We start from the raw sequence: 24,665 nt of genomic DNA, 5'->3' as shown, positions 1-24,665 counted from the left end.
AGGAGTCATGGACGTGACTGTGGAGCTTAACAGGCAAAATGTAAAACTACCAATCTACATTGTGAAAGGTAGCAGTCACGCAACATTGATGGGCAGATCATGGCTGGAGAAAATAAAAATAAATTGGCAAGAAGTACATTTGGTTGTGAAAGAGTCAGCCAGCCTAGAAAACATCCTAAGGAAACATGCAGAGGTATTTTCTGAGGAACTTGGCAGCATGAAAGACATTACAGTAAAGCTGACCATTAAGTCGGACAGCACACCAAAGTGCTTAAAAGCCCGCCCTGTTCCATACGCGATTAAGCCAAAGGTGGAAATGGAACTTGACCGTCTGGAGAAAACAGGAGTTTTAAAGAAGGTGAGTGTTAGCGAATGGGCAACATCAATTGTTCCTGTAATGAAAAAAGACGGATCAGTCAGAATCTGCGGTGACTTTAAAGTCACTATCAACCCTGTCTTAACCGTGGAACAGTACCCTCTGCCGCTAATTGACGATCTTTTTGCTGGTTTAGCAGGCGGTAAAAAATTCAGCAAAATAGACTTATGTCAAGCTTACCTTCAAATGCATGTCGATCCTGTTTCCCAGGAACTGCTGACCATTGTAACCCACAAAGGCCTATACAGGTACCAGAGGCTCCCATTTGGCATAACTTCGGCTCCGGCTTTGTTCCAGCGGGCCATGGACCAGATCTTAAGTGGCTTAAATGGAGTACAGTGCTATCTCGATGACCTGCTCATCACAGGAAAAGATGATGAAGATCATCTCAGAAACTTGAATGCAACACTGCAGAGACTGAGTGAATACGGTCTGCGGGTAAAGAAAGGCAAGTGCGAATTCTTTTGTCCAACTGTCGAATACCTAGGACACGTCATCGACAGCGCTGGCCTTCACAAAGCACCATCCAAGGTAAAGGCTATCATCGAAGCACCATATCCACAGAATGTAAGCCAGCTTCGCTCATTTCTGGGTCTATTGACATACTATGCAAAGTTCATGCCAAATCTTGCGAGTAAGCTACGGCCCCTACATGAGCTGTTGAATAAGTCCAAACAATGGAAATGGACTGAAAAATGCGAGAAGGCTTTCAAAGATGTGAAGTGCACATTAACCCAATCGGAGGTACTCACACATTTTAATCCATCACTGCCAGTACAGTTGGCATGCGATGCCTCACCGTATGGTGTTGGCGCTGTACTTTCTCATGTGATGCCGTCCGGTGATGAGAGACCAATTGCATTTGCTTCAAGGACCCTGAACAAAGCGGAGAGTAACTACGCCCAAATCGAACGAGAAGCCTTGGCAATTGTATTTGGCGTCAAGAAATTTCACCAGTACCTTTTTGGGCGCAAATTTACGCTACTGACAGACCACAGACCACTTACCTCAATTTTTGGTCCAAAATCTGGCATCCCCTCACTGGCCGCAAGTCGCATGCAGCGTTGGGCTCTTTTGCTGTCAGCTCACCAATATGACATCAGGTATAGGAGATCCGAGCAACACTGCAACGCGGATGGTTTGTCCAGATTGCCCCTGCCAGATACACCTCCAGAACGTTCACAAGCTGATATCTTCTACTTCAAAGAAGTGCATAATGCACCGGTCACGGCTGCACAAGTGAAACGTTTTACAAGAAATGACCCAGTCTTGTCTGAAGTTATGGACTGGATTTCACAGGGTAAGAGAGGAAAGATGTCTGACCATCTTAGACCTTATATGAATCGCCAAAATGAGCTGACGGTACAATCTGGCTGCTTACTTTGGGGTTATCGGGTCATTATACCCCCACCACTGAGAAAACCCTTGCTTAAGGAACTGCATACCAGCCACTCTGGCGTAGTGAGGATGAAAGAAATTGCACGCAGCTACTTCTGGTGGCCTGGGTTAGATGCTGAGATTGAAGAGGAAGCCAAAATCTGTCCAGACTGTCAGAATCTGCGAAAAATGCCCCAGACAGCCCCCTTACATCCATGGGAGTTTCCAGAGGAGCCATGGCAAAGGGTGCATATCGACTTCGCTGGTCCACTGGAGAATAACATGTTCTTTGTGATGGTCGATGCTCACAGTAAATGGCCTGAAGTTGCCATCATGAAAAACACCACTTCAGAGAAAACTATTGAGGAGCTCAGATCTGTTTTCAGTCGTTTTGGGTTGCCACAACAGATTGTAAGTGATAACGGTCCCCAACTGGTGTCTGATGAGTTTCAGTCTTTCTTAAGCTTAAATGGGATTCAGCACATCAGGTCCGCGCCTTATCACCCATCGACTAATGGCCTTGCAGAGCGATTTGTGCAGACTCTGAAGAAAGCCATAAAGGCATCCCAGGGCAAGGGCTCTTTGAACCAAAGACTAAACGCTTTTCTTTTGGCATATAGAAACACACCTCATGCCATCACCAAAGTCTCTCCAGCTACGGCATTGCTGAAACGACAACTCCGCAGCCGACTGGATTTATTGAGACCTGTGAAAACTAAACAGACTGTACTGTTACAACAGCAAAAGCAGGTGGAGAGGAGATGCAAGGCAAAATTCAGGAGCTTTAACAGAGGTGACAATGTCCTTGTTCGTAACTATGGAAAAGGAGCCAAATGGGTCCCTGCTACAGTGATCGCGCAAACAGGCCCTGTTTCCTATGCAGTCGAAACGAAGGACAATGTGACCTGGAAGAGACATGTTGATCAGATGTTGTCTGCAGCGGTCTCCAGTGATGTTCCGTGTAAAACCCAGATTCACCTACCAAAAACATCCTTAAATTCTGGCCAGGAAGGAGTACCTGAAATGTCTCCTACACAACTTACCAGCAAACCAGTGGTGACGGATACTGAAATCATCCCGCTTGAAGACACATCTCCTGTCCCAGAAACTGTTATCAAGCCTCCAGTAAAAACACCACAGGTGCCTGTGTCTCCACGTTATCCCACAAGAATGCGGAAAGCACCGCAGAGGTTAGATCTTTAGTTTAGTGGCTAACCCACAGCATTGGGGCAGAATAATCCCCAGGGTTTAGCCTGAGAAATGAGGTAGTCTACCCTCTTTCTCAAATAGTAGGAAAATGTTAAATAATAATAATGAAAATTGTTATGGTTGTTGTTCAAAGTAAAAGGGGAGGAATATGTTATGTATTTCTTTATGCTGGTGTTACCCCTTTAAGGACCTTATGTGTTCCCGCATGTGCTGTGCGCATGCGCAGTGTGTCTGTAATGCTTGCTACTGCTAACAACAGTAAAGAGTTATGTTGCTACAAGACGGTGTCGGTGTATGATGTATTTACACGCGTGTCATTCACTCCACGACATAACAGAATTGTTAGTCGTATTATTCTCGTCCCATGGGAGTCTATGGCAGCCCTATGAACCGTAAGTAGGAAAATGATGAAATTTACTGGCACAGTTGTTGTGGTGGTTTTAAAAAGTCATGTGACCAAAAATGGGGTCACTAGCACTAACTCTATAGCACCATCAGCAGCTCAAAAATTCAATGTTCAAATGGTTATAACTGGTGATCGGTTTGATCTATATAAATTCTACTTAGTACACATGATTGCTCTCTTCATGCTTATTGTTTTTAATGCCATACAGTAAGACTCCACCCATTACAGTAGCGGCAATTTTGAAATGTACAGAATTTCTTATATTCACTGCTACTCCTTCAAATTTGGTTCAATTGTTTTGAATTTTGATCCTTGGAGTGAGCCGCACAGAAATGACTGAACTGAATTTTGATATTTATCTTTGTTCAAATGTAATAAATGCGCAAACTTAACGAGGTTGACACAAAAATGGTTCTGAAGCTGTATCTTGGTCATTCTTTCATCAATTGAAATGGAATTTGGTACACATCATGTCGACCATGAACAAGGGGTCCATGCCAAATTTGGTGACAGCGCCACCTATAGGTCATAAGATATGAAAAAAGGCTATTTTTGCCTATAACTACTTAAATGTTTGTCATAAAATTATGATCTTGGTGTCTATGGATTCCTTGGCTCATGCCGAATCTGTCAATATGTATTATGGCGGGTTTGACCTAGGCTTGTTGCGATAGTTGGTGAAACGGTGATTACCGGTGCTTCAGCCTCTCACCGGTTGGATCACTTGCCCACCGCGACACCGTCTTTCACCTTCGTTTTGATATTTTCTTGTAATTAAATCAGTTAGAGTGCAAACACACTAACAACTGAATGTGTCTGCTGCCTGAATTCAGCGGAGCTCAACGTGCGTCACGTCACAGAGCAGCAGGTGTCAGATTTCATTTATTCCTGTTAGTTTCTGTCAGAAGTGCCTGCGCACATTGACTCAAGCACTTAAACCAGCCGTTGCACTCGCGATTGCACGCAAATTCATACACGATTTAACGCAGTGTACGCAAGCGCTGGATTTAAACAACAGTTGCATCTAATTAAAAAGTGAAAGTAAAATGCGCACTTATGTATGTACATTTATAAGCCCCTTACACCCGGTGAAACCGGTATCACCGGGTTTGTCACGCGCTGATTAACCGGTGGGAAAATTCTGTCACCGCAACAACCCTAGTTTGACCACTAGTTTGACTCACTGTCCGCTATTTTGAAATTTGTCATAAATTGTTTCATCTTTTGAACTATTGGACATATTCGTGCAAAAATAGGTAGGGAGCTTCGGCATGATGTCCTGAAGGTACCTGGGAAGTCAGAGTACAGCGCCACCTAGGGGTTATAAACTATAACAGTTCTTATAGAACTGCTTATAACTGCTGAATACTTTGTCGGTTGTACATTTTCTTTTGGATAAATTGGATTCACTGGTTGTCATTTTCCAACGTTCTGTTTATGTGTTATTGTAAGGGATATGGTAAATTATTTTTTCGCTACTCCTTTTTCAAATTTAGTTTATTTTATGCCAGGTTCTGCTCGTAAAATGTTTGGAGCAATCTGCACAGAAATGACTGAACAGATTTTTCTGGCACCTAGGAATTTTTTTGAGAAATACCTCTGTAAAGTTGATTGTGCCTGTGATGTTGTCTATTTGTCATAGTTAATTAATGTACATTACATTTTATAGCATTACTCTACAGAATGTTCTTCTTGTCTTCAATCTCACCTGAGCACCTGATTCTCATATACATTGTATTTTTGTTATTTTTGCTCTGCGGTGTCATTTCTCCATCTTTGGTGATTGACATATGTCAATGCTTGCATCTCTGTAAGCTCTTTCCAGCTGCCCCTTGAACTGTGTCAACTGAGTGGCGCATAGTAAAGCACATGCAAAGAGATTCTGAGTTCTTGGGTTCGTAACGTTCGTAACGTTTTGTTCTTTCTCACCTATTCTTCTCAACCTGTCTGGTTTTCCACACGTGTTCTATTTTTGGCATCTTTGCTGTTGTCGCTCAGGACTGCGGTGGTTCTGCTCTGCGTTTGCTTTGCTTCGAGTTTGGGCTCTGTATTGCACGCTTTCTGTGCTTTGCGCGTTTGCTGCATCGCGTCGTGTTTGCTGTGCTTTGGGTGCTCATTGCGCTGAAGGTGCTTGGCCCCGGCATTGCTGCTTGCAGCTATATTTTTGTCTTCTTTTCGGTAGAAATATCTAAAAACAAATTAAGATGCTTTTTCTTGAACAAAAATATAAAAGAGTCTAGTTTATAGACAAAAAATATACAATTTAAGTGAATTTGTGATTAAAACAAGCAAAAATATTTGCCAATGGGTGAGAGAAAAATCTAAACATAAGATTAATTTTTTCTTAATGACTTAATTTAAGCAAAACTTTCTCACCCCCATTGGCAGATAATTTTGCTTGTTTAATTTAATTCACTTAAATTGTATAGTTTTTGTCTAAAACTTATTTTCCTACGTCTTTGCTCATCAAGAAAATACATTTTGATTTAAGATTTTTTTATATTTCTACTGAAAACAAGACAAAAATACTAAGTAAGAAAGTTTTTTTTTTTGCACTGTATTACCAGGGTCCAGGGTCACATGTTGCATTGTGTGTTTATGGTGTTTTTTCTTTTACATATGTAATGAATATCATTGTAATCATTGACTTAACGCGCTACTCTTTTCTACACTATGGTGCTTTGGCACTGTTCGGTTAAGCTGGTGTTGTAGGGACTGTTACATGTGCAGTTGACATTGTTGAGGGTTTTATGCTGAGTATTTTTGTGTTGTTGACTTGACTGGCCTACGCTATACCCATTTTTGATGCGCCGTTACTCAATAGTTTTCCCGTCCTGCTGTAATGTTTTTCATCTGATCTTTTGTCCCCACCACTTTTCAACACAAACTGACGCCCCTGCTTTCATGTGTGTACATGGTCCCACTACAATTTCATGCAACCACATTTTAAAATGATTCTTAATTGGATATATCAAAGGTATTCATTAGGCAGTTTTCTTTGGAGTAACTGGAGGCAATTGTAATACTATATAAACCTTGGAAAAGCCATGCCAAAACAAATCCCTCCACAAAAAGGAGTACAAAAATCAGCTCGGCAAAACATTTAGGGGCGGTTTCCCAGACAGTGATTCGACTAGTCCTAGACTAAAATAAATGTAAGAGCTGTCCAAATTGAAAAAAATGCAATGACATATCCTAAAATACATCAGTGCCCTTTGTTTTGCCTCAAAATGCACACAAGTAATGTTTTAAGTAAGGCATGTTTGTTAAAACAGTTATATTTCATAATTAAACTAAGGCCTAGTCCTGGCTTAAAGCTCCACTGTGTAGGATCTACTCCCATCTAGCGGTGAAAGTCTATATGACAAGCAACTGAATATTACTTTCTAGCCCCCCCCATTCAGAACGCGTTTTAACTCGTACAGTGGCCCGGCCGTGTCATGCTTTAAAGCTCTACTGTGTACTTTATTGAGTTAATTCTTAACAAAAACCCATGTTTTCTTTCAAAAGTATGTGCTCATTCATGTGTAATTACTTCCCACCCACTAATCAAAGTATTCTCGTAAGTGTAGAATCTGCTATTTAAAATGCATACCGTCGAAGCGCTCTCTGGCTGAATCCATGTTGTGCCTCCATCTTTGAAATACATTCGCCGACGAGGGACATTCCTGAAATTCAAGCTCCGCCTTTTGCGCTTTCACTCTACACTCATGCTGTCCGATAGCTGAAGCCTCCGGAGGTTGCATGTGTAGGTGGTATACATCATCAAGACTATTATACAAGAATATTAACAATTATAAAGCTGACAATTATTCTTAGTTAATTGTAAATTGATGTAATATGCGTATGACTTGTGAATGTAATGCTCAGTTGATTTAAATAAACCAGGCTTGATGACGTATCCAGCCTGTGACCTGCGTAGCTGAATCCTTTGGATTTTACAACAACCGCACACCGTGATGAACCTGCGATCTAATGCTTTGATTTGAAAGCCTGTTGAAGACATATTCTCGAGGACATTAAAACAAATCGCCAAGGATGCGAAACGGGGATTTTAAACGACAACGTGACAGGAAAAACATCAAGACCAAAGTCACTATTGGAGTTAGTTTTCCAAGATGGGGCTCAAGGGACACTGAAGTTGCACTTTCTATATTCTCCACAGGTAATTCAGCATATTCGTTTACATCTATACAGTCCATGTTGTAAACTTGAAGTTTTATAGTTCCTTGGCTAACTTTAGCATGATTATGCATAACACTTGTTAGTGTAAACATGCATGTGGTTTGATGTGTTCGAACAGACACACGCCGTCTCTCTGGCCATTTATGTAATCTGAGGTACTGAGATAAATGTTTTTCATCTTTTCTGACCTCTAGCACAAACACACGGTGACAGCGCTATTTTTAGCCTTTCATTGATAAAAGCGTATGATCTGCGCGTCTTTCGTTTCATTTTACAAGCGTGTGAAAGTTGCACGATCTTTTTTCACCAATATCAGAGAAAGCTCTTACATATACACGGACATGTAACGTTTACTTAAAACATAAGCATTGTACTCTGACATAATGTCTGACATAATACTCTGATAAAAGCGTCTGATCTGCGTGTCTTTCGTTTCATTTTACAAGCTTGTGAAAGTTGCGCGATCTTTTTTCACCAATATGAGAGAAAGCTCTTACATATACATGGACATGTAACGTTTACTTAAAACATAAGCATTGTACTCTGACATAATGTCTGACACAATACTCTGATAAAAGCGTCTGATCTGCGCGTCTTTCGTTTCATTTTACAAGCGTGTGAAAGTTGCGCGATCTTTTTTCACCAATATGAGAGAAAGCTCTTACATATACACGGACATGTATTGTTTATTTAAAACATAAGCATTGTACTTTGACATAATATTAGTTCGCGTCCATTTAAACCCGTCATGGTTGCTTTTTGTATGTGATTTTAAGCGGACATATCATGACAATCAGACTTTTTTCATGTTAAACATAAATCTGTGTGCTTTGATGGATCACAGGCAAAGGACATGGCAAATTGTTCATTTTTTTTCTCATTGCTTTTGCTTTGTAGCTACTGGAAGCCATGTTAACCTTGGCATGACACGGCCGGGCCACCGTACGAGTTAAAACGCGTTCCGAATGGGGGGGGCTAGAAAGTAATATTCAGTTGCTTGTCATATAGACTTTCACCGCTAGATGGGAGTAGATCCTACACAGTGGAGCTTTAAGCTAACCCCTTAACCTTTTAGGTGCTCATCCTTGTAATTTGAGGAAAAGGCTGAATTGGATGTTTGTATGATTGACCTTGGCTTTCATTGGCTTTCAAGCCCATGTGCAGCTCTGGTGGCTTTCTTTATCATGACAGGCATTCCACAGAACACTAAACTATGATCCCTTGTATGGCACTAAACTCCCTTATATCTTAGAATAATATACAAAAAATGTCTTCATACTAGTATAAATATAGTAAGGAAAATTCATTTCAGTGGTTGCCTTTTTGAACTGGGTTCAAATACCTCAAAGCCTATCATAACATATGACTTATCTTGAAATAAAGCATTACACGCCAAGTTGCCCAGCTCCTAACAAAATCACACGTATGTCCCCACACACTCTGGGCTACTTAAGTTTAAAGGAGGAGGAGAGGAGAAAAGAGAATAGAGAGAGGGAAACAGATAAAGAGAAAAATCCCTCAAGGTTGAAGATTCTCTCTGTATAGTTGCGCAAACATGAAGTGTTGAAGTGCTGAGAATGAGCTTTAGCAGATGTGCTCTCAGTGTGCCGTGAAACCTCAAATCTTTTTGTCCCCATCATTTTCCCTTCTCTGTTTTGACTCAACCAATGGATGAAAAATCCTATGCCTAAAACAATTATAAACATCCTTTATATAGCCTCCCATACAAACAACTTGTTGGGAGGTATTGTTTTCCTAACTTGAGCGCCCTGAAAATCAGCAGTGGAGGTCTGTTCCTTATTCAAAACTTATACACGATTTCATTCACATTTATGTTAAACCCTATGCTTTTTACATTTCCATGTGAAAGTCGATATCATGTTTTCCTCACCTTGGATGTCATCCTCTCTACCCTTTATCTGTACCATTCATAAGTTTAGTTAATTGAAAGCCTGCGTTGTTTGGCATCCCCCGAGACACTTTGCAGATGCATCTGCGTTCTGTTAAAGGGATCTCTCCTCTCTGCGATAGAGCAGCTGGGAAGGTCTAGTGGGAAGACACTTGAACTTGTTATACGAGGCTGAAGATGAGGAGGAGGAAGGGCAAAGGTAGGTGAAGGGACACAGAAGAGGTCGCGGCTACATTTGGATTCTCCCAAACCAGATCAGAAGGACAAAATTATGCATAGCAGTTAAAACAATGTTGGGTCAGGATAACCTTGCTCTCACAATTCCTGCCAAGTATGGAGTGGTTGTGTATTTTTTATTTAGCTGTAGTACTGTAGTTTTATAAAATAAATTTTTTCAAATAGTTTTGGAGTGGGACTCAATAAGAAAAGACCATGCTGCACTGATTCCTTTTCACTTTGAAGATGCTCTTAAAGCAGCACCCAATTTGGTTCAGGAGATTTTCTGTTTTTGTACCCCAAAGGCTTGAAATGCTTCTCCGGAGTAAGATCCATGATGATCTGTCCTTGTGTACCCAATGTTCAAAATCAGTTTTTGTTGGGAAGAGATCAACATGTGGTCACAGTGCAACATATGGTGTCCCTTTAGGCCAACATGAGAGAGCATTGTGTTTGCATCACAAATTTTATGGGTTCAAGTCCCAGGAATAGTGCATACTAAAGAACAATGTAAAGATTGAATGCACCATAAGTCACTCTGGATAAAAGTGTCTGCCAGATGCACAAATATAAATGTACTTCCCTGTTTGCACTTGGTTTATTGTTAGAGAAATGCCCCTCTTTCTGTTCTTAGCATCCATGTGTCCTTAATCACATTGAGCTAATCTAATCTTAGATCAACACTGCTATCTGCAGCAGGTCTTGTCTCGTCTCCAATTCCATGAATATTTACACACTTTGACATATGAGACCACTCAGGATGATGTGCTCAGGCTTTACAAGTTAAGTTATACATACAATCTTAACATCATGCTATTTTAGTAGTACGCCTATGCCAGGACATGAATCTAAGTGACTTATGGCTTTAAAATAGCTCAGAAAAGAAACACAATATTACCCCTAAAATTTGTGTGGGTGGAGTATGAATGACATTTAGTGGCTGGACAAGAGATTGTTGAGTGGCATGTCTGCTGTGTCACTCGTCCGCTGCATTGGGATTGTGATCTCATTTATCCACTAGCTTGTAGCCCAGTCTGGAAACCTAACCTCTGTTGCCGTGGTACCTCGACCGGGCTGGACAGAGTGTTGGAGATGAAGAGATGATGTTTAGGATTGATGCCTTGGGTGGAGCGATGTATTTTCGGAGGCAGAATGGGTGGGATGCTCGACACAACAGATGGAGTTGATTTACAAGGATGGAGCTTTCCCTGCACCGAGGCTAAGAAGTATACATGACACAGATCAAAGCACCATTTGCCGAGCCCAAAGCAGGACACAAATCTGATCAAAGCACATAGACCTGTCAGTACACTCGCCGCCCTCACGTTCTCTTATTTTCTCTTGCTCCTTCTCCTCATGACAGAACCTCTCACTCTTCTTTGCCCCCAGTCTCTCAAACCACAGCTTATGCAGATGTGTAGCACCAGCAATATAAGCTGTCATCTCTTCACTAAAAACTAGTTCAGTTGCTATGCCTGTGTGGCTATATATGTGTATGTGACTTGTAAAAACTTTGTGGCAGAGAGGCTCATTATCCAATCTCAGCCTATGAGACCTTGCTCTGTCTCAAAAGCATACATATATAAACCAATTAAGACACTGAATGAAGGAGCTGATTCTCATGCACAACAATACAAACACACAACCCTTACTTACATAGAGTCCAGTGTGCCGTTCTCCAAAGAAAGGGAAAGCCATAGATATTGCCACCAGTCCTGAGCCTCCATCATCCTGTTCGACAGTCTGAGAGTCACCCTCATCTTGGCCAAATGGGTAGAAGTCCTCTAGAGGTACAGCCGGCTCCACATCACCAAGCAAAGTAAGCAGCATGCATATGGAGAGCACTGATATCCTCAGCCACCCCATGACCTTGTCTGCACAGGGATGGAGAGGAGAAAAGGACTAGAAGACCAGACACTCAGAGAAGGCAACAAGATAACACTCACGGAAAAACACAAGTCCCTGTGGCCAAATGCTCAACCAGTGATTCTCTCTTTATCTTCTTCTTTCTGTTTTTATTTCCACCCTTTGTTTCCTCTCAGGTCTTCTCTCACCCGTGGTACTTTGGCTGTTGGTCTAAGACGAGGAGGTAGATTCCTTGCATTCTGTGTGCTGCTGGGTGCTTAAGAGCTGCTGTGCTCTGTGCTGCTCACTGAAATGAACACAGTGGGAAAGAGAACGAAGCAGAGCGATCCGGCTCTATTTTTTTTACAATCCAGTGACTTGGTCCCTGATGGTTAGCTTAGAAATATCCTCAATAAAACCTCTATTCTGCTTGCCAAAGGAGTTCTTTCAGACCCAGCCCCACACCCCCAGGGATTCACTACCTTGCATGAGTAGAGACTCTCATCCAATAGCTAAAGAGAGACCGGTAACTGGATAAGCACTGGGTGGAGCTATGGTAATCAAAGGACTGCTTTAAAGAGCCTCTGACAGGGCACTCTCCTCTCCTTTTAACCTTTGCTGAGAAATACTCTTCCGTGCAAGCACGTTTCAGTGGGGTACACATTACCACATGGTAGTGTAAGTGCCCATGTAGTTGTCATGTCAGTCATAGTGCATTTTCCTTCCATATTTTGCAGATGTTCAAAGGAAAGAAATACATCAAAGCCCTCTGAAAAACAAAGCAAGAATTTAACAGAGGCTTTCTTTGTCATATGATTTTAAACATAATTTCAAATATGCCTGAAACAGCTGACCTGGGCTGTGTTGTAAAGGTTATAGTGTTTCTTTTCTCAGTGAAGATTATTTCAACTCAGGTGGATATTATTTGTAATTGGAATCAAATCTTGGAGCCAGAACATCACAAGGGATCTTTTATAGGTAGTTTATGGCTTGTTTGCGCACATCATAAACTACCGCAATTATCCAAAATTAGCCAACTTAAATTCTTCAGACCGTTAAAAACTATCTGGTTGTTTGTTCTTATGTATATTTTGTTGATTAATAAAATACTTTGTGACGAAACAAATCATAGGTATTAATTAAGAAACATTTTCACACAAATAGAAAGACACAAAACAGAAATTTTATTTCATCAGTTATTTTTCTATCCAGATATTGTTTATTCATTCAGCTTGTAATTAGGCAAATGTTTACGAACAAAATAATATGATTTTTATACTCAAAATGGCTTAATGTAATTAAATAATAACAACAATGGTGTAAGTTACAGAGTTTCAAACATGTTATAAAGTAAAAACAAAAATTGTGTGATTTAAGTAGTCGTTTAAGAGGACCTATAGTGGTAAGTACAGTTCTTTAAGAATTGGTTTAAAATTTTCATATAGATGTAAGATTTCGCTTAATACTCTAAAAAGAACAGTAGTGGACTAAAGGTAGATTTATGGTATTTCTCAACAGTTTGCTTCTCAAATCCTTAAAACAATTTGCCAATTGAGAAGTGTTTGTGGAAACAGTGATCTCTTTGTTTGTTGTTATTGGGTTCTTACAGTGTGGATCAGGATTACTTAAACTATTTCTGCAACAATTTTAGTCCAAAACTATTCTCCCTGAGACCAGTGATTCAGGTGTTTTAATGTGTGTGTGTGTGTGTAACATTTAATCTGGCTTTGCATGTAATGGTCCTGTTTAATTGGTTATACGGCTTTAAGGAGAAACAGATGTTTTGTGACACAGCTGTCAGTGGTTAGATGTTGGTCACTTTGAATCCCAGGCAAGTGGGGTTTTTAGAGCCTCAATTGCAGCATCTGCCTCATATACGCTTGCCTCCTCTTCATCTCCTGCTCCAACTGCTCCTTTAGTGTTGACACCTGAGAAACACACGTATTACTACATGAAAGCAGTGTCTGGAAGCATAACTTATGTTGACTTTTCCATATGTAGTTTGTACTATTATGTAAGTACTCTTATCTATATGTAGTTTCGAACCTGCTCCTCCAAGCAGTGAACCCTCTGTTGATGGGCTTTCTCGCGAGCCTCCAGGGCTTTCTCTGCCTGTTTCTGGGAGTCCCTCATCCGCTCTGTCTCTACATCCAGCTCTTGCCTGTGCCGAGCTGTCACTTCCAGGAGCCTCTGGGAGTAAGTTTGTTCCAGGATAGAGATCTGAGACTACAGAAACAACCTCCTGTCAGTGGTGAGTGAGGGTCAATGCTAGTTAAATCCAGGACACAAACAAAATGAGCTGCAAACGGGAAGTGTTTTTCATAGTGAAAATTTTCATATGACACATTTATTATTATTAGTGGTACTTGCTATGGCAACCATCATTATTACCATTGCTCAATACTCAGGGTTAGGAGTTCATTCACATCCGTAAACCTGACTATTACAGTATTACAGTTTAGTGCATAAATTGTTCCCCACCATTTGGGCTACAAACATGTATTTTACCTCAAATTTTGCAGCGTACTAAGAAGTATACTATTACTAGTTTTAAGGTGGCTGAAAATACAATTCAATTTATAACCTATAGTTTTATGGCAATGAGTTTTACTTGGTTGTCAGATTTAACTAAAGCAGAAATTCTGTTGAACAGATGCTAATCTATTCATTGAAATACCCTTTTCCTCTCTCACCTGTAGTGCTTGACTTTCCAATTGTGCATCATTTAGCTCTTTCTCCAGATTTTGGACTTTTTGTTCTTGCTGTTCTCTCTCACGCCCAGAGTGAAATGCCTCCTCCTCCTTCCTGCAGCGATTCTGTTCCACCTGCACATAACACAAGCACAGAACATACCGCATCATATGGAGTACATTAATGTACTTAATTGGCAGCTCAAGCCATGCTTCTCAGAATGATTGTGTGTTTCTAAACTCAGCTTCTGGACTAAACTCAACTTCTGGTAATAACAACAACAACAGAGTCCTTTTACAATAGTTTATTTCTGATAACAAGGGAAATAAATGACAAGTAAATTACATTCGTTCAAATATCATGTCTAAACCATATGAACTATTACACTAAGCTAACGTTACTGTGTAAAATGAATATATACAATTTTAGCTACTGGTCTTTGAATTGTTGCCTGGCTGGCAAACTTCTCCACACAGTTGTGATTCATGCTCTTCATCTACCCTTGTCTTTAGCAAACCAAAACATAAAATTTTCGCCAAGGTATTTGTTTCAAGTTTAGCCACTAGCCAGACCAATAAATAAATACAGACTGGAAGTTCACTTCGGTTAAGGCACGTAACGCGACAATGTGGGTGCCTCCGATGAAATAAAGAAAAGAGGATGTCTACAGAGAGAAGACATCTAAAGAAGAGTGATTGGTAAATTCACACACACATCCAAAGATTAAAGTCATGCCTGTCACAAATCCCCCAAAACCCTCCATGCACGATAAACTGCAAACAAGCTCTGGTGCTAACTTACCCCAACCAGTTAAAGAACAGACAGCAAACTGTGATTATTTACACACACAAAAAAAAATATGGCAACTGATTATATATAATTACCAGCAAACTCTTTTTGAAATAAATTGGAGAAATTCACTCTTTTATTCTGTGCACAAGGCAAAATCTATTAAAGTGTAAAATATGCAGAAAGGCACTAAAAAGTATGACATTTACTTACATCCTATACTTACATTACAAGTACTTACATCCTATTACTGCTTTCATTTTTTTTTTTTTTTTGCTTTCAAATACTGCACAATAAACTGCAACTGCACTCTTTAAACGGTTGTGTTAAAACAACACATTTTGTGTCTAGTTAGGGACAACACATTTAATTTACAATTTAGTTAAAATAACACATAATGTGTTAAATAGCATAACACAAAACAATGTGTTAATGGGACATTCCACTTTAAAAAAAAGCTCCCCTAGAGTTAAACATTTTAGCTTAGCTTAGCACAATCCATTGAATCTGATTAGACAATTAGCATCGCGCTACAAAAAATAACCAAAGATTTTCTATATTTTTCCAATTTAAAATTGACTCTTCTGTAGTTACATTGTGTATGGAAAACTGAAATACGCAACACCTGAAAATAGTCCCTTTGGTAACTTTCAATAGCAGGGGACTACTTTCGGGCACTGCGTAATATCATTGCGCCTCCTGCAGCCATGTTACCGCATCAGATTCAATAGATTATGCTAAGCTATGCTAAATGTGGTACCGCCAGACCCGAAGATCAGCTGAATAGATTCCAAAATGGTAAAAATAAAATGTTTAACTCAAGGGGAGCTGGAAAATGAGCATATGTTCAAAAAAGTGGAGTGTCCCTTTAACAAATTAACACATCCTTTCTTAGAGTGTGTAGTAAATGTTCTCAGTTAAATATATGAAGTGTTAACAATGATTTGACATGTACCTTCTCCAGGGTGCGTTTTAAAGAGGACCTGTCTTTGCCCAGACGAACCAGCATCCTCTCCAGCTCAGCTTTCTCTCCCTCCAGCCGATGGAGAGTGGCCTGCAGGGCAGTCACCTGCTCCTGTAGCTGGTCCTTCTCTCCATGTAGGTGTGCACAGCTCTTTTTTGCCTCCTGCTCAGCCTGATGCATCCGTCTCACAGCCTATTGAATAAAAAAATATAGAAAATATATCATCAATATGGCTTTCTAGATCAGGGATGGGCAACTTCAGTCCTGGAGGGCCGGTGTCCTGCAGAGTTTAGCTCCAAGCATAATTAAACACACCTGAAGCAGCCAATTAAGGTCTTACAAGGCATACTAGAAACTTTTAGTCAGGTGTGCTGAGGCAAGTTGAAGCTAAACTCTGCAGGAAGTTGCCCATCCTTGGTCTAGATAATAACTGGTTCTAAATCAGTTAGTGTGTTAAAATTTAAATTATTTAAAAAAGTAACATAATACCACAACGTTTTCCAGAATTTGTTGGACATGTGTGTCTTTGAAGATCAAGCATTATTAAAAACATTGTCCTAACAGTAGAAGTATTCATGTGTACATGACCTCCTGCAGGCAGCATGTCTGTTTGTCCAGTTCGGAGACCCTAAGCTCTGACTCTTCCTGAATTCTCTGCAAGCTCTGAAGTCTTTCGCTCAGGCAATGATTTTGCTTCCGACTGTCTGTCAGAGCCTCCCGTGTCTTGTCCAACCTCTCCTGCCACACAGACACACACACACATGCATTGACAAGAATGAACAGCCTTTAATCTTACCTATACCTAATCAGACACCCACAAAATCAGCTTTAATGAGAAGGATCCTTTTCTCCCTCTCTTTCTTTTCCTCCTCTGGTCTCTATTTATTGGCAAAAGCTGGCAGGTCGAAGGCAAACTAAAAAAGACTTACACTGAGGGTGCAGTGTTTTTGTTTGTACAGCATCTCTAAAACACTGACTCATACTACGGCTTAAAAGCCCTCAAGAGGAGCCGTAGAAAATTAATGAGTTCAGTTCAGCATTTTATTGAGCCATCATCCAGCACCTTCAGGAAAACAGGCGGCAAAGGTAAATACCAAAAAAGCCAAACCTGGAAAAGTAATGGAACCACAGCATAAATCTGTATACATTGTGGCCATGGTAGTAAGGTGATTTGGGGATTTCAATTAAAGCTCTGTGTAAATTCAAATCAAGCCGTAAACTTTTAGCCAATTTTAGCCAACTTAAAAAAGTATTTGCTTTGCAGAGAACTTGTTGCCATGCAAAGTTTCCATATACTGAGCTCTTAGAGTTTGGTTTCTATACTTCTCAACATATTATCAATGCTACACAATCAAACACCTGCTAATGGTCTATGCATAACATAAACTATACACATTAAACCACTTTGCATCTACATTTAGCACACAAACCCATGCTGACCTGCAGCATCTTTCGGTCATGCTCGCTGGCTGTTAGAGCTCGCTGCAGTTGTGCAGACTGATCTCTCGCTGCTCCTGCTGCAGCGTTGATGTCTGTCAGTGTTGCAGTCTTAGCCTGCAGTTGCTCTCTCAGCTGGGTTTCTTGCAGTTCCGCGTGTGCCAGGGCAGTTGCCAACCTTTCACTCTCAAGCTACATAGAGGCAACAGAGCTGTATTATAGTTTGTTATGCAAAGATCATTAATAACCAATTCGTTTTTTAGCAGAGGCTTTTATTAAAGAAGACCTACATACATTCAGGGTTCCTACAGGTTTCTTCAAGTTAAATTCAAGTCTTTTTAAGACCTTTTTAAGACCATTTATATAAAAAATTAATACCCATTTCACGTCCCTACCAGCAAAGAAAAACTAAAATCCTTGAACTTGTGTTCATTTATTTTTCCGATGTGAAATGGGTAAAAGATGATAAGGCAAGCAGGTGTGAAAAAAAAATTTCAGTAGGCCACAAGAAAGTTTGCCAAACAATGTTAAGTTGTTAAGGAATTTCTGAGATTTTATTTGATTTTTCCCGCTTCTCCTTTGCCTGTTGCTGTGTTGTGTTGCAGTCTATGGTTGTGGTGATCTTCATTTACTGAAGGCATCACGTGTTCGCAGTATTTTGTACTGTGACCCGGGACTGTGTTGCGTTCTCAATTATTGGATCCGCCACTCTTTATTTATACTACGCTATTAAACAAACAGAGATGCAAACACATGTATGTTCAAAAAAGAGAAAGGTAATCTAAGCCCTCACATCCAGGCAAATATCCAGATACTTAGGCTACATTGCCACCGACCCCTGCCATCCCATGTATATAGAGTATATCCATGTATATAGAGTAAAATGAAATTCGAAAATCAAAAGACGCCGACATTAATTTGGAATATTCAATTTAATTTTTTATGTTAAACCAAAACTCTTATTGAACTATCTAGCACTTCTTCTTGCTTTACTCCTTCCTCTTCTTCCTGGCCACCTCCTGCAACGTAACCAGGGCCTTCCATCTGGCTTCATTAATTTATATTAATTTCACACTATATTTAATAAATCCAACCATAAATGAACAAAGCTGACAACGTTTGTCAAAGCATCACAAAACACTTTACTGTTTTTGCACTGACATATGAAGCAATACTTGTGTAAATGACCCCTTTTATCAAACTCTTTTGAATACAATAATATGTATAGTATATTAATGATAGAAAGTGCAGGTCTAGAGATTATAAATGTAATTGGTGTGTTATGGTTTATGTAGTTTTCTTTCCTTTTTAGATAGAGCAGAAGCAGTAAAAGTGCCTCTTTTAATTCCTCTCTTGCGGATTAAAAGAGCTTTATCCACTTATTATTTTAGATTCAAAAGTCTACTTGCTGTCCCAGTGAGTTTTTATATTATGTGAGTGAGTTTTATTATTGACGAACCTGGCACAGTTCAGTCAGGTTCTTTTCAAGGATGTGGAATCATTGGCGTTTTAGTTTATATGTACATGAGTAAGTGTAACTGTATGTGTCTATGTGTGTATATCTGTTGTTTGTTGTTTTATGGACCAAGACAGAGTGTCCTTAATAATAAAAAAAAGATTATTATATCTAGAGTCAGCTTGAGCTTTGCTCGTGCAATGGGCTTGACATTCACAATTCTTTTTTGCTACCATCTCTGTGATCTTTGAGCAAACTTTTTATATATATATAAACTTTTTAGATATTCATTAATAATAATATTATTAAACAAAGGGACGGAGAAAGAAACTGCAGCGCGTGGTCGTGACTTTCAAACCAAGCCAGTTGTTATCGCAATAGAAACGGAGGCACGCAGCTTGAAACTGCACGTGAACATTAGCGCTGACTGACTCTGATCACGGCCGTTTTCCAATCGCCTCGGGTTTTACACATAATGTTAATCGGACCCGGTCCTCCGTGAAACCCTCTATGCATACAACTCTGCTCAAGTTCAGAAACATGTGACGCTGAACTCGCTTCATGTCGCACCCAATTCATCGAGAAACAGCGAGCACGTGAACGTACAGCAGACTCATCGGGAGAGACACGATGTGCTCGCAACCAAAATGCCATTAATAATAAAAAGCCGCAGGCGCCGAAAAGCGATGTGTTTGCATCCCTGATTTAATCAAAATGTGGTTGACAAAGAAACTTTTAAGGAAAAATATGGAGAAGTTACATACACAATTTTTAAGACCCAGACATCAAAATTTAAGACTTTTTTAAGTCTTTTTAAGGTATTATTTCCAAATTCATAAATTCAATGCTTTTAAGGCTTTTTAAGACCCCGCGGGAACCCTGTACATTACACTTGCAAGAGTCACTATGGAGGTTAAGTAAGGGATAATGTAGAGGTTGTTATCGCAGAAATAAGCCCAGACAAGGTCTTGTATCACACTGAAGGGGCTTATCTCGCGATAACAAATTGCTGCCTATACATTATACAGCTTATTACAAGGATATTTACCTCACAAGTAAGGTAAGGAACATTAAATGTTGATTTTATTTTATTTTTTACAAATTTACTTTAGTTTTAAGCCAAGGCAAGACGTTCAAATGTCACTTTTAGTCATTTGTAAATATAATGTCATAGGCTATTAAATGTTATTAAAAGACATATCTATATTTAATTTTTGTGTAGTATTAAGCTGTACCTATCAAAATGATTTGCAGCATTGACTAACCATGTGTTTTTAATTGCCTTTCAATACGATTCACTTGCATTGAGTCAGTAGCTGACGCTATGGGGGAACTCCTGTTTACTCCACGATTTAAGCCTATTGGTTAAAGTCTGTAAAATTTACAGATAAATGTCGTTCAAGCCTGCAAAGGGGGCGGGGCTTATAACTCTGAGAGAGATCGCCGTAGCTCACCTTTATTCTCCTTCAGCGCGATCCTTCTCGCTGCTCCGTAGAAGAAGCCCTACTCGCCGTTGATATAAGCCTCACAACGGATTCAACGCCCAGCGTCTTGCCCTGCCACTTTCCGGCTAACATAAGAGCGAATTTCCAACTAAAAGAGCAGAAGCGCGTTGAGATAATGTCGCTTCGGCATTGTGGATGATGCTGAGTACCTTTGCCTGTGGAGGATCTGCACAATGAGTGCTTCTTCTGCCTGGTTCCTGCCCACGCTGAAGCCATGCTCAACAAGGCGGGTTGCGCCCACTGCGATCGTCTTCCTCTTGAGGTGCTGTGCTCTCGTCTCTCTGCCTTCAAAAAAAAAAGGCTTCCTGTGCTCCCCGCTCAAACAGCAGCAGAGCCGTTAACCTGTGAGGCGTCCAAAGACCGAGTTTACGCCAGCTCATCCCCACGTGTTCTCTCTCCTCCCCGTCAACCTGTCACCTTTGTCCAGGGGGACCAGCGCCCCTTGCCAAGTGCTAGCGGCATGTTTTTTTTTTTTTGGAGTTTGTTACACGGTAGAGATGATGTTGTCCTCCAATGAGTTAGAGGATTGGGTGGCTTCGGCTTTATGCACCCTACCTGGCTTGGAGCTCATCCGCATCTTGACCAAAGCAACAGAGAAGATCTAACTTCAGTGGTTGCCGCCATCAGAGCCAGAGCACAGCCAGCTTGATGAATGGTTCCTGCAACCCGGGCGTCATCAAACAGCTTGCCAACGGCAGGCGCCGTTCTTCCCTGAGGTCCACCAGGAGCTCACGAAATCCTGGCATGCCCCTCACTCCACCCGAGCGCAAAGCTCGGTCTCCCAGGTCCTTTCGGTGGTGGACAGCTTGGATGAGCATGGCTATTCCAAGCTGCCCCTCTGAGACAGAGCGGCATCCGCATATCGAATTACCTTGATGACTGACTTGTCCTAGCTCAGTTAAAGGGACAATTCTCACACACAGATCCATTCTACTCCAGCATTTGTAGAATTTAGGGTTCAAAATCAACCTCCAAAAGAGTTTGCTCACCCCAATACAGCGTATTGCATTTTTAAGCATGACACTCGACTCTATAGAGATGCGAGCATGGAAAGCGGGCTCACTGTCATATGCATGGTGTTATCTTTCAGAGCGGGCACACTTATTCCTCTCAAACTATTTCAGAAAATGCTGGGTCTCATGGCAGTAGCATCCCCACCATTCATACCATTGGGCATGCTGTTTATAAGACCGCTTAAGTTTTGGTTCAAAGCGAGAGTCCCATCCCGAGCATGGCAGTCAGGCCGCTTAACAATCAATGTCACGAACAGCTGCATGAAAGTGCTATCGATACAGACATGCCCTCACCTTTTCCTCTAGGGCATAGAGCTCGGCTCTGTGTGCAGGAGGAAAGTGGTGACCATGGATGCATCTGCGACGGCTTGAGGTGCGCACTGCAGCAGCGAATCTGCCTTCGGTACGTGGAACAACAGACTGTCTCAGCTACATATCAATCACCTTGAGATGTGGGCAGTGATGCAAGCACTACAATATTTTCGACCGAAACTCCAACATCATCACTTTTTAGTATGGCCAGACAACATGAAGCTGGTTTCATTCATAAATCACCAAGGAGGTCTGAGGTCCCGCTCCCTATCCAAGCTTGCGAGAGATCTCCTGTTATGGGCCCACGAGAATGTGTGTTTGTTAAGGGCAACTCACGTACCAGGCGTAGCCAACACAGGTGCAGACATTCTCTCGCGCAATGGCCCGCTGCCGGGAGAATGGAGACTGCATTCTCAGAAGGTCGAGAAAATATGGACCATCTTCGGCCGAGAGGAAATAAATGTTTTGCCTAAGAGGAGAATGCACACTGCCCAGCATTCTTCTCGAAACACTGCGATGCCCTGTCCCAAGCATGGCCTGCGTGTCTACTGTACGCTTTTCCTCCGGTGGCTCTACTGCCACAGGTCCTCCAGATGATCAGAGAAGAGAAAGCACAGTGATTCTGATCGCCCCGCTTTGGCAAAATCAACCGTGGCTCCCTGACTACAGCCGATACAGCTGAGGAAAGACCTCCTCTCTCAAGCGAGACGGTCGATATGGCATCTGCAGCCGGAGTTATGGAACCTACACGTCTGGTCTCTGAACGGCAGCCTTTCAGGACGAGTTTTAGACACTCTAACAGAGACTAGGGCCCCATCTACCAGGCGCCTTTACACTCAAAAATAGTCTATTTTCTCTGATTGGTGCACAGCAAAAAGCTTAAACCCAGAGATCTGTAGCGTAGAACACATTCTCTCCTTCCTACAGGAGTTAATGGACAGCATGCATGCACCTCTATACTTAAAATCTACGTGGTGGCGATTGCAGCAAAACACGCTCCTAAAGCCAGTCACTCTATTGGGAAAAATGATCTTGTTCCTTAAAGGCGCATGCAGACTAACCCCGGTGCAACAGCGCACGGTTCCATCTGGGGATCTGTCCATGGTCTTGAAAGCACTGCGCGGTCCTCCCTTCGGACCACTCGAACAGGCAGACCTGCAAGCTCTTTTGTTTAAAACCGCTCTCCTCCTAGTGCTGGCAACGTGTGGGCAACTTACACGCGATTTCCACTGACCCATCATGTCTTGAATTCGGTCCTAATGATAGCAAAGTGATCCTTAGACTGAGAGCGGGATATATGCCTAAGGTCTTATCTAACCATTTAGAGGTCAGGTGGTTTCTCTGCTCTCCCTTCCACCAGCGGACGGCGAACAACCTCCAAACCTGCTCTGCCCTGTCAGAGCGTTAAGAATTTAAACAAACCGTTCTGCCACATATCGAAAGTCAGATCAGCTGTTTGTAATCTTCGCGGATCACTCATTAGGTATGCCTGTCAATAAGCAGTGCCTGCTTGGTGTTAGAGCCCACTCTACGCAAGGTATGGCCTTATCATGGGCTTGGTCTACAGGAATTTCTATTTTTGACATAGTAGGTCCGACCCGAGAATAAACGTTTCATGTGTGCCTTGGACACGGGTCAGGTATAATAATAGCGGCATCGGGTCTTGGGTAATTTAAAATGAATGTATCTTTGCAGAACGGACCCGAAGACCCGAACTCTCTGGCGTGTGTGCGTCAATGTCCTTTTCAACCCTCTCCTCTGTTTGCCAAAAGCTCATGAGACATTGTGTGGCTGGCGATAGGTACATGTTTGTTGAGACAGACATATCAGTCAATTTTAAATATACATTTTAGCAGTTACCTTGGTGTCATCGTCAGATAACAAAGTAAAATAAATGGAGCAAAATTGGTTGCGAGACCAGCTGTCTGACTGCTGCATGCAGGGCAGCAGACTGCACACATGTCAGTGCCGTTTACATTTGGGTCCAGTCGGGTAAAAAAATGTCTCTGCTTCGGAAGCCCACTGCTCTGCACATTTTGTATGTCTCCCTTATTTAATACACCTGAATCAAATCATCAGCTCATTAGTAGAGCTCTCTATGAACTGAACTGGTTCCCTGAAATAACGGGAACGACCATTTAGGTAGCTTACCATGCTATAAATGCCAACGCAGCGAGTGTTATTCGGCTATGCACTTCAGTCAAATAAAGGTGAGCTATGTTGATCTCTTCTGGACTTATATAAGGCATAAGCCCTGCCCCCTTCGCGGGCTTGAACAACATTTGTCTGCAATTTTTACAGACGTTAACCAATAGGCTTCAATTGCGGAGTAAACAGGAGTTTCCCCCATAGTGTCAGCTACTGACATAATGCTCGTTCCCGTTATTTCAGGGAACCTGTGTTACATGAGTAACCTTATCGTTTTGAGGGGTTGTTATCTGGAAATAACATACCTTGGAATGCCGTGACTGGCCAATCAGAATCAAGCATTTTAGAGTGCCGATTAATGAAAGTCACTCCATAAACCTACAATACCTTCAAAAAGGCTGTGTGCTCTTCACTTCCTCCAAGCTCTCTGCGAAGGTTGGTGAGGCGTTCCTGCAGTGAGCTGACTTCAGCCTCCATCTCAGTGGCTCGGAGTTGGGCACGTTGGAGTTCTCCCTCCAACCCTCGCCGTGTAAGCTCCAGCCTGCTGGCTCTGGCCTCTGCAACCTCACATATCTCCTTCATACGGCGATGCTCAGCCTCAAGACATTCTTCAGAGGCTTTAGAGCGCTGTAACTTCTCCTAAACACAATGGGGTGATGTGTCATTAATGCTACTGGCAGAGAAGTTATTTCAAATGCTCAGTCTTTGGCTGGGGTTGTACCCTTTCAAAATGTACACCTTTGTACTTAAAGGGGTAGTTTCTCCAGACTAAAATGCATGTTTGAGCTGCCATAATTTATAAACATCTTGCCCTGACATTCTTTGTG

At 41.5% G+C, this 24,665-nt stretch overlaps 2 protein-coding genes across 2 annotated transcripts in view; both read right to left on the bottom strand.

Moving 5' to 3' along the window:
- sned1 (sushi, nidogen and EGF-like domains 1) overlaps positions 1–11,949 on the bottom strand; it is a 63,846-nt gene extending 51,897 nt beyond the window's left edge. The window contains exon 1 of the mRNA XM_065240967.2: positions 11,335–11,949. Coding sequence (XP_065097039.1) covers positions 11,335–11,544 — 210 coding nt within the window. The 5' untranslated portion in view covers positions 11,545–11,949. The remainder of the gene's footprint in view (positions 1–11,334) is intronic.
- A 762-nt stretch (positions 11,950–12,711) lies between these two features.
- The window catches only part of crocc2 (ciliary rootlet coiled-coil, rootletin family member 2), a 109,911-nt gene continuing 97,957 nt past the window's right edge, over positions 12,712–24,665 (bottom strand). The window contains exons 31-37 of the mRNA XM_065273692.2: positions 24,226–24,477; positions 17,408–17,596; positions 16,556–16,705; positions 15,959–16,159; positions 14,217–14,348; positions 13,570–13,749; positions 12,712–13,451 (exon numbers count right to left, since the gene is read on the bottom strand). Of these exons, the coding sequence (XP_065129764.2) occupies positions 13,368–13,451; positions 13,570–13,749; positions 14,217–14,348; positions 15,959–16,159; positions 16,556–16,705; positions 17,408–17,596; positions 24,226–24,477 (1,188 nt within the window). The 3' untranslated portion in view covers positions 12,712–13,367. The remainder of the gene's footprint in view (positions 13,452–13,569; positions 13,750–14,216; positions 14,349–15,958; positions 16,160–16,555; positions 16,706–17,407; positions 17,597–24,225; positions 24,478–24,665) is intronic.

Source organism: Paramisgurnus dabryanus, chromosome 7 (assembly GCF_030506205.2).
Source record: "Paramisgurnus dabryanus chromosome 7, PD_genome_1.1, whole genome shotgun sequence".
Classification (NCBI taxonomy): Eukaryota; Metazoa; Chordata; class Actinopteri; order Cypriniformes; family Cobitidae; genus Paramisgurnus; species Paramisgurnus dabryanus.
This window is presented reverse-complemented; position numbering and strand designations above follow the sequence as displayed.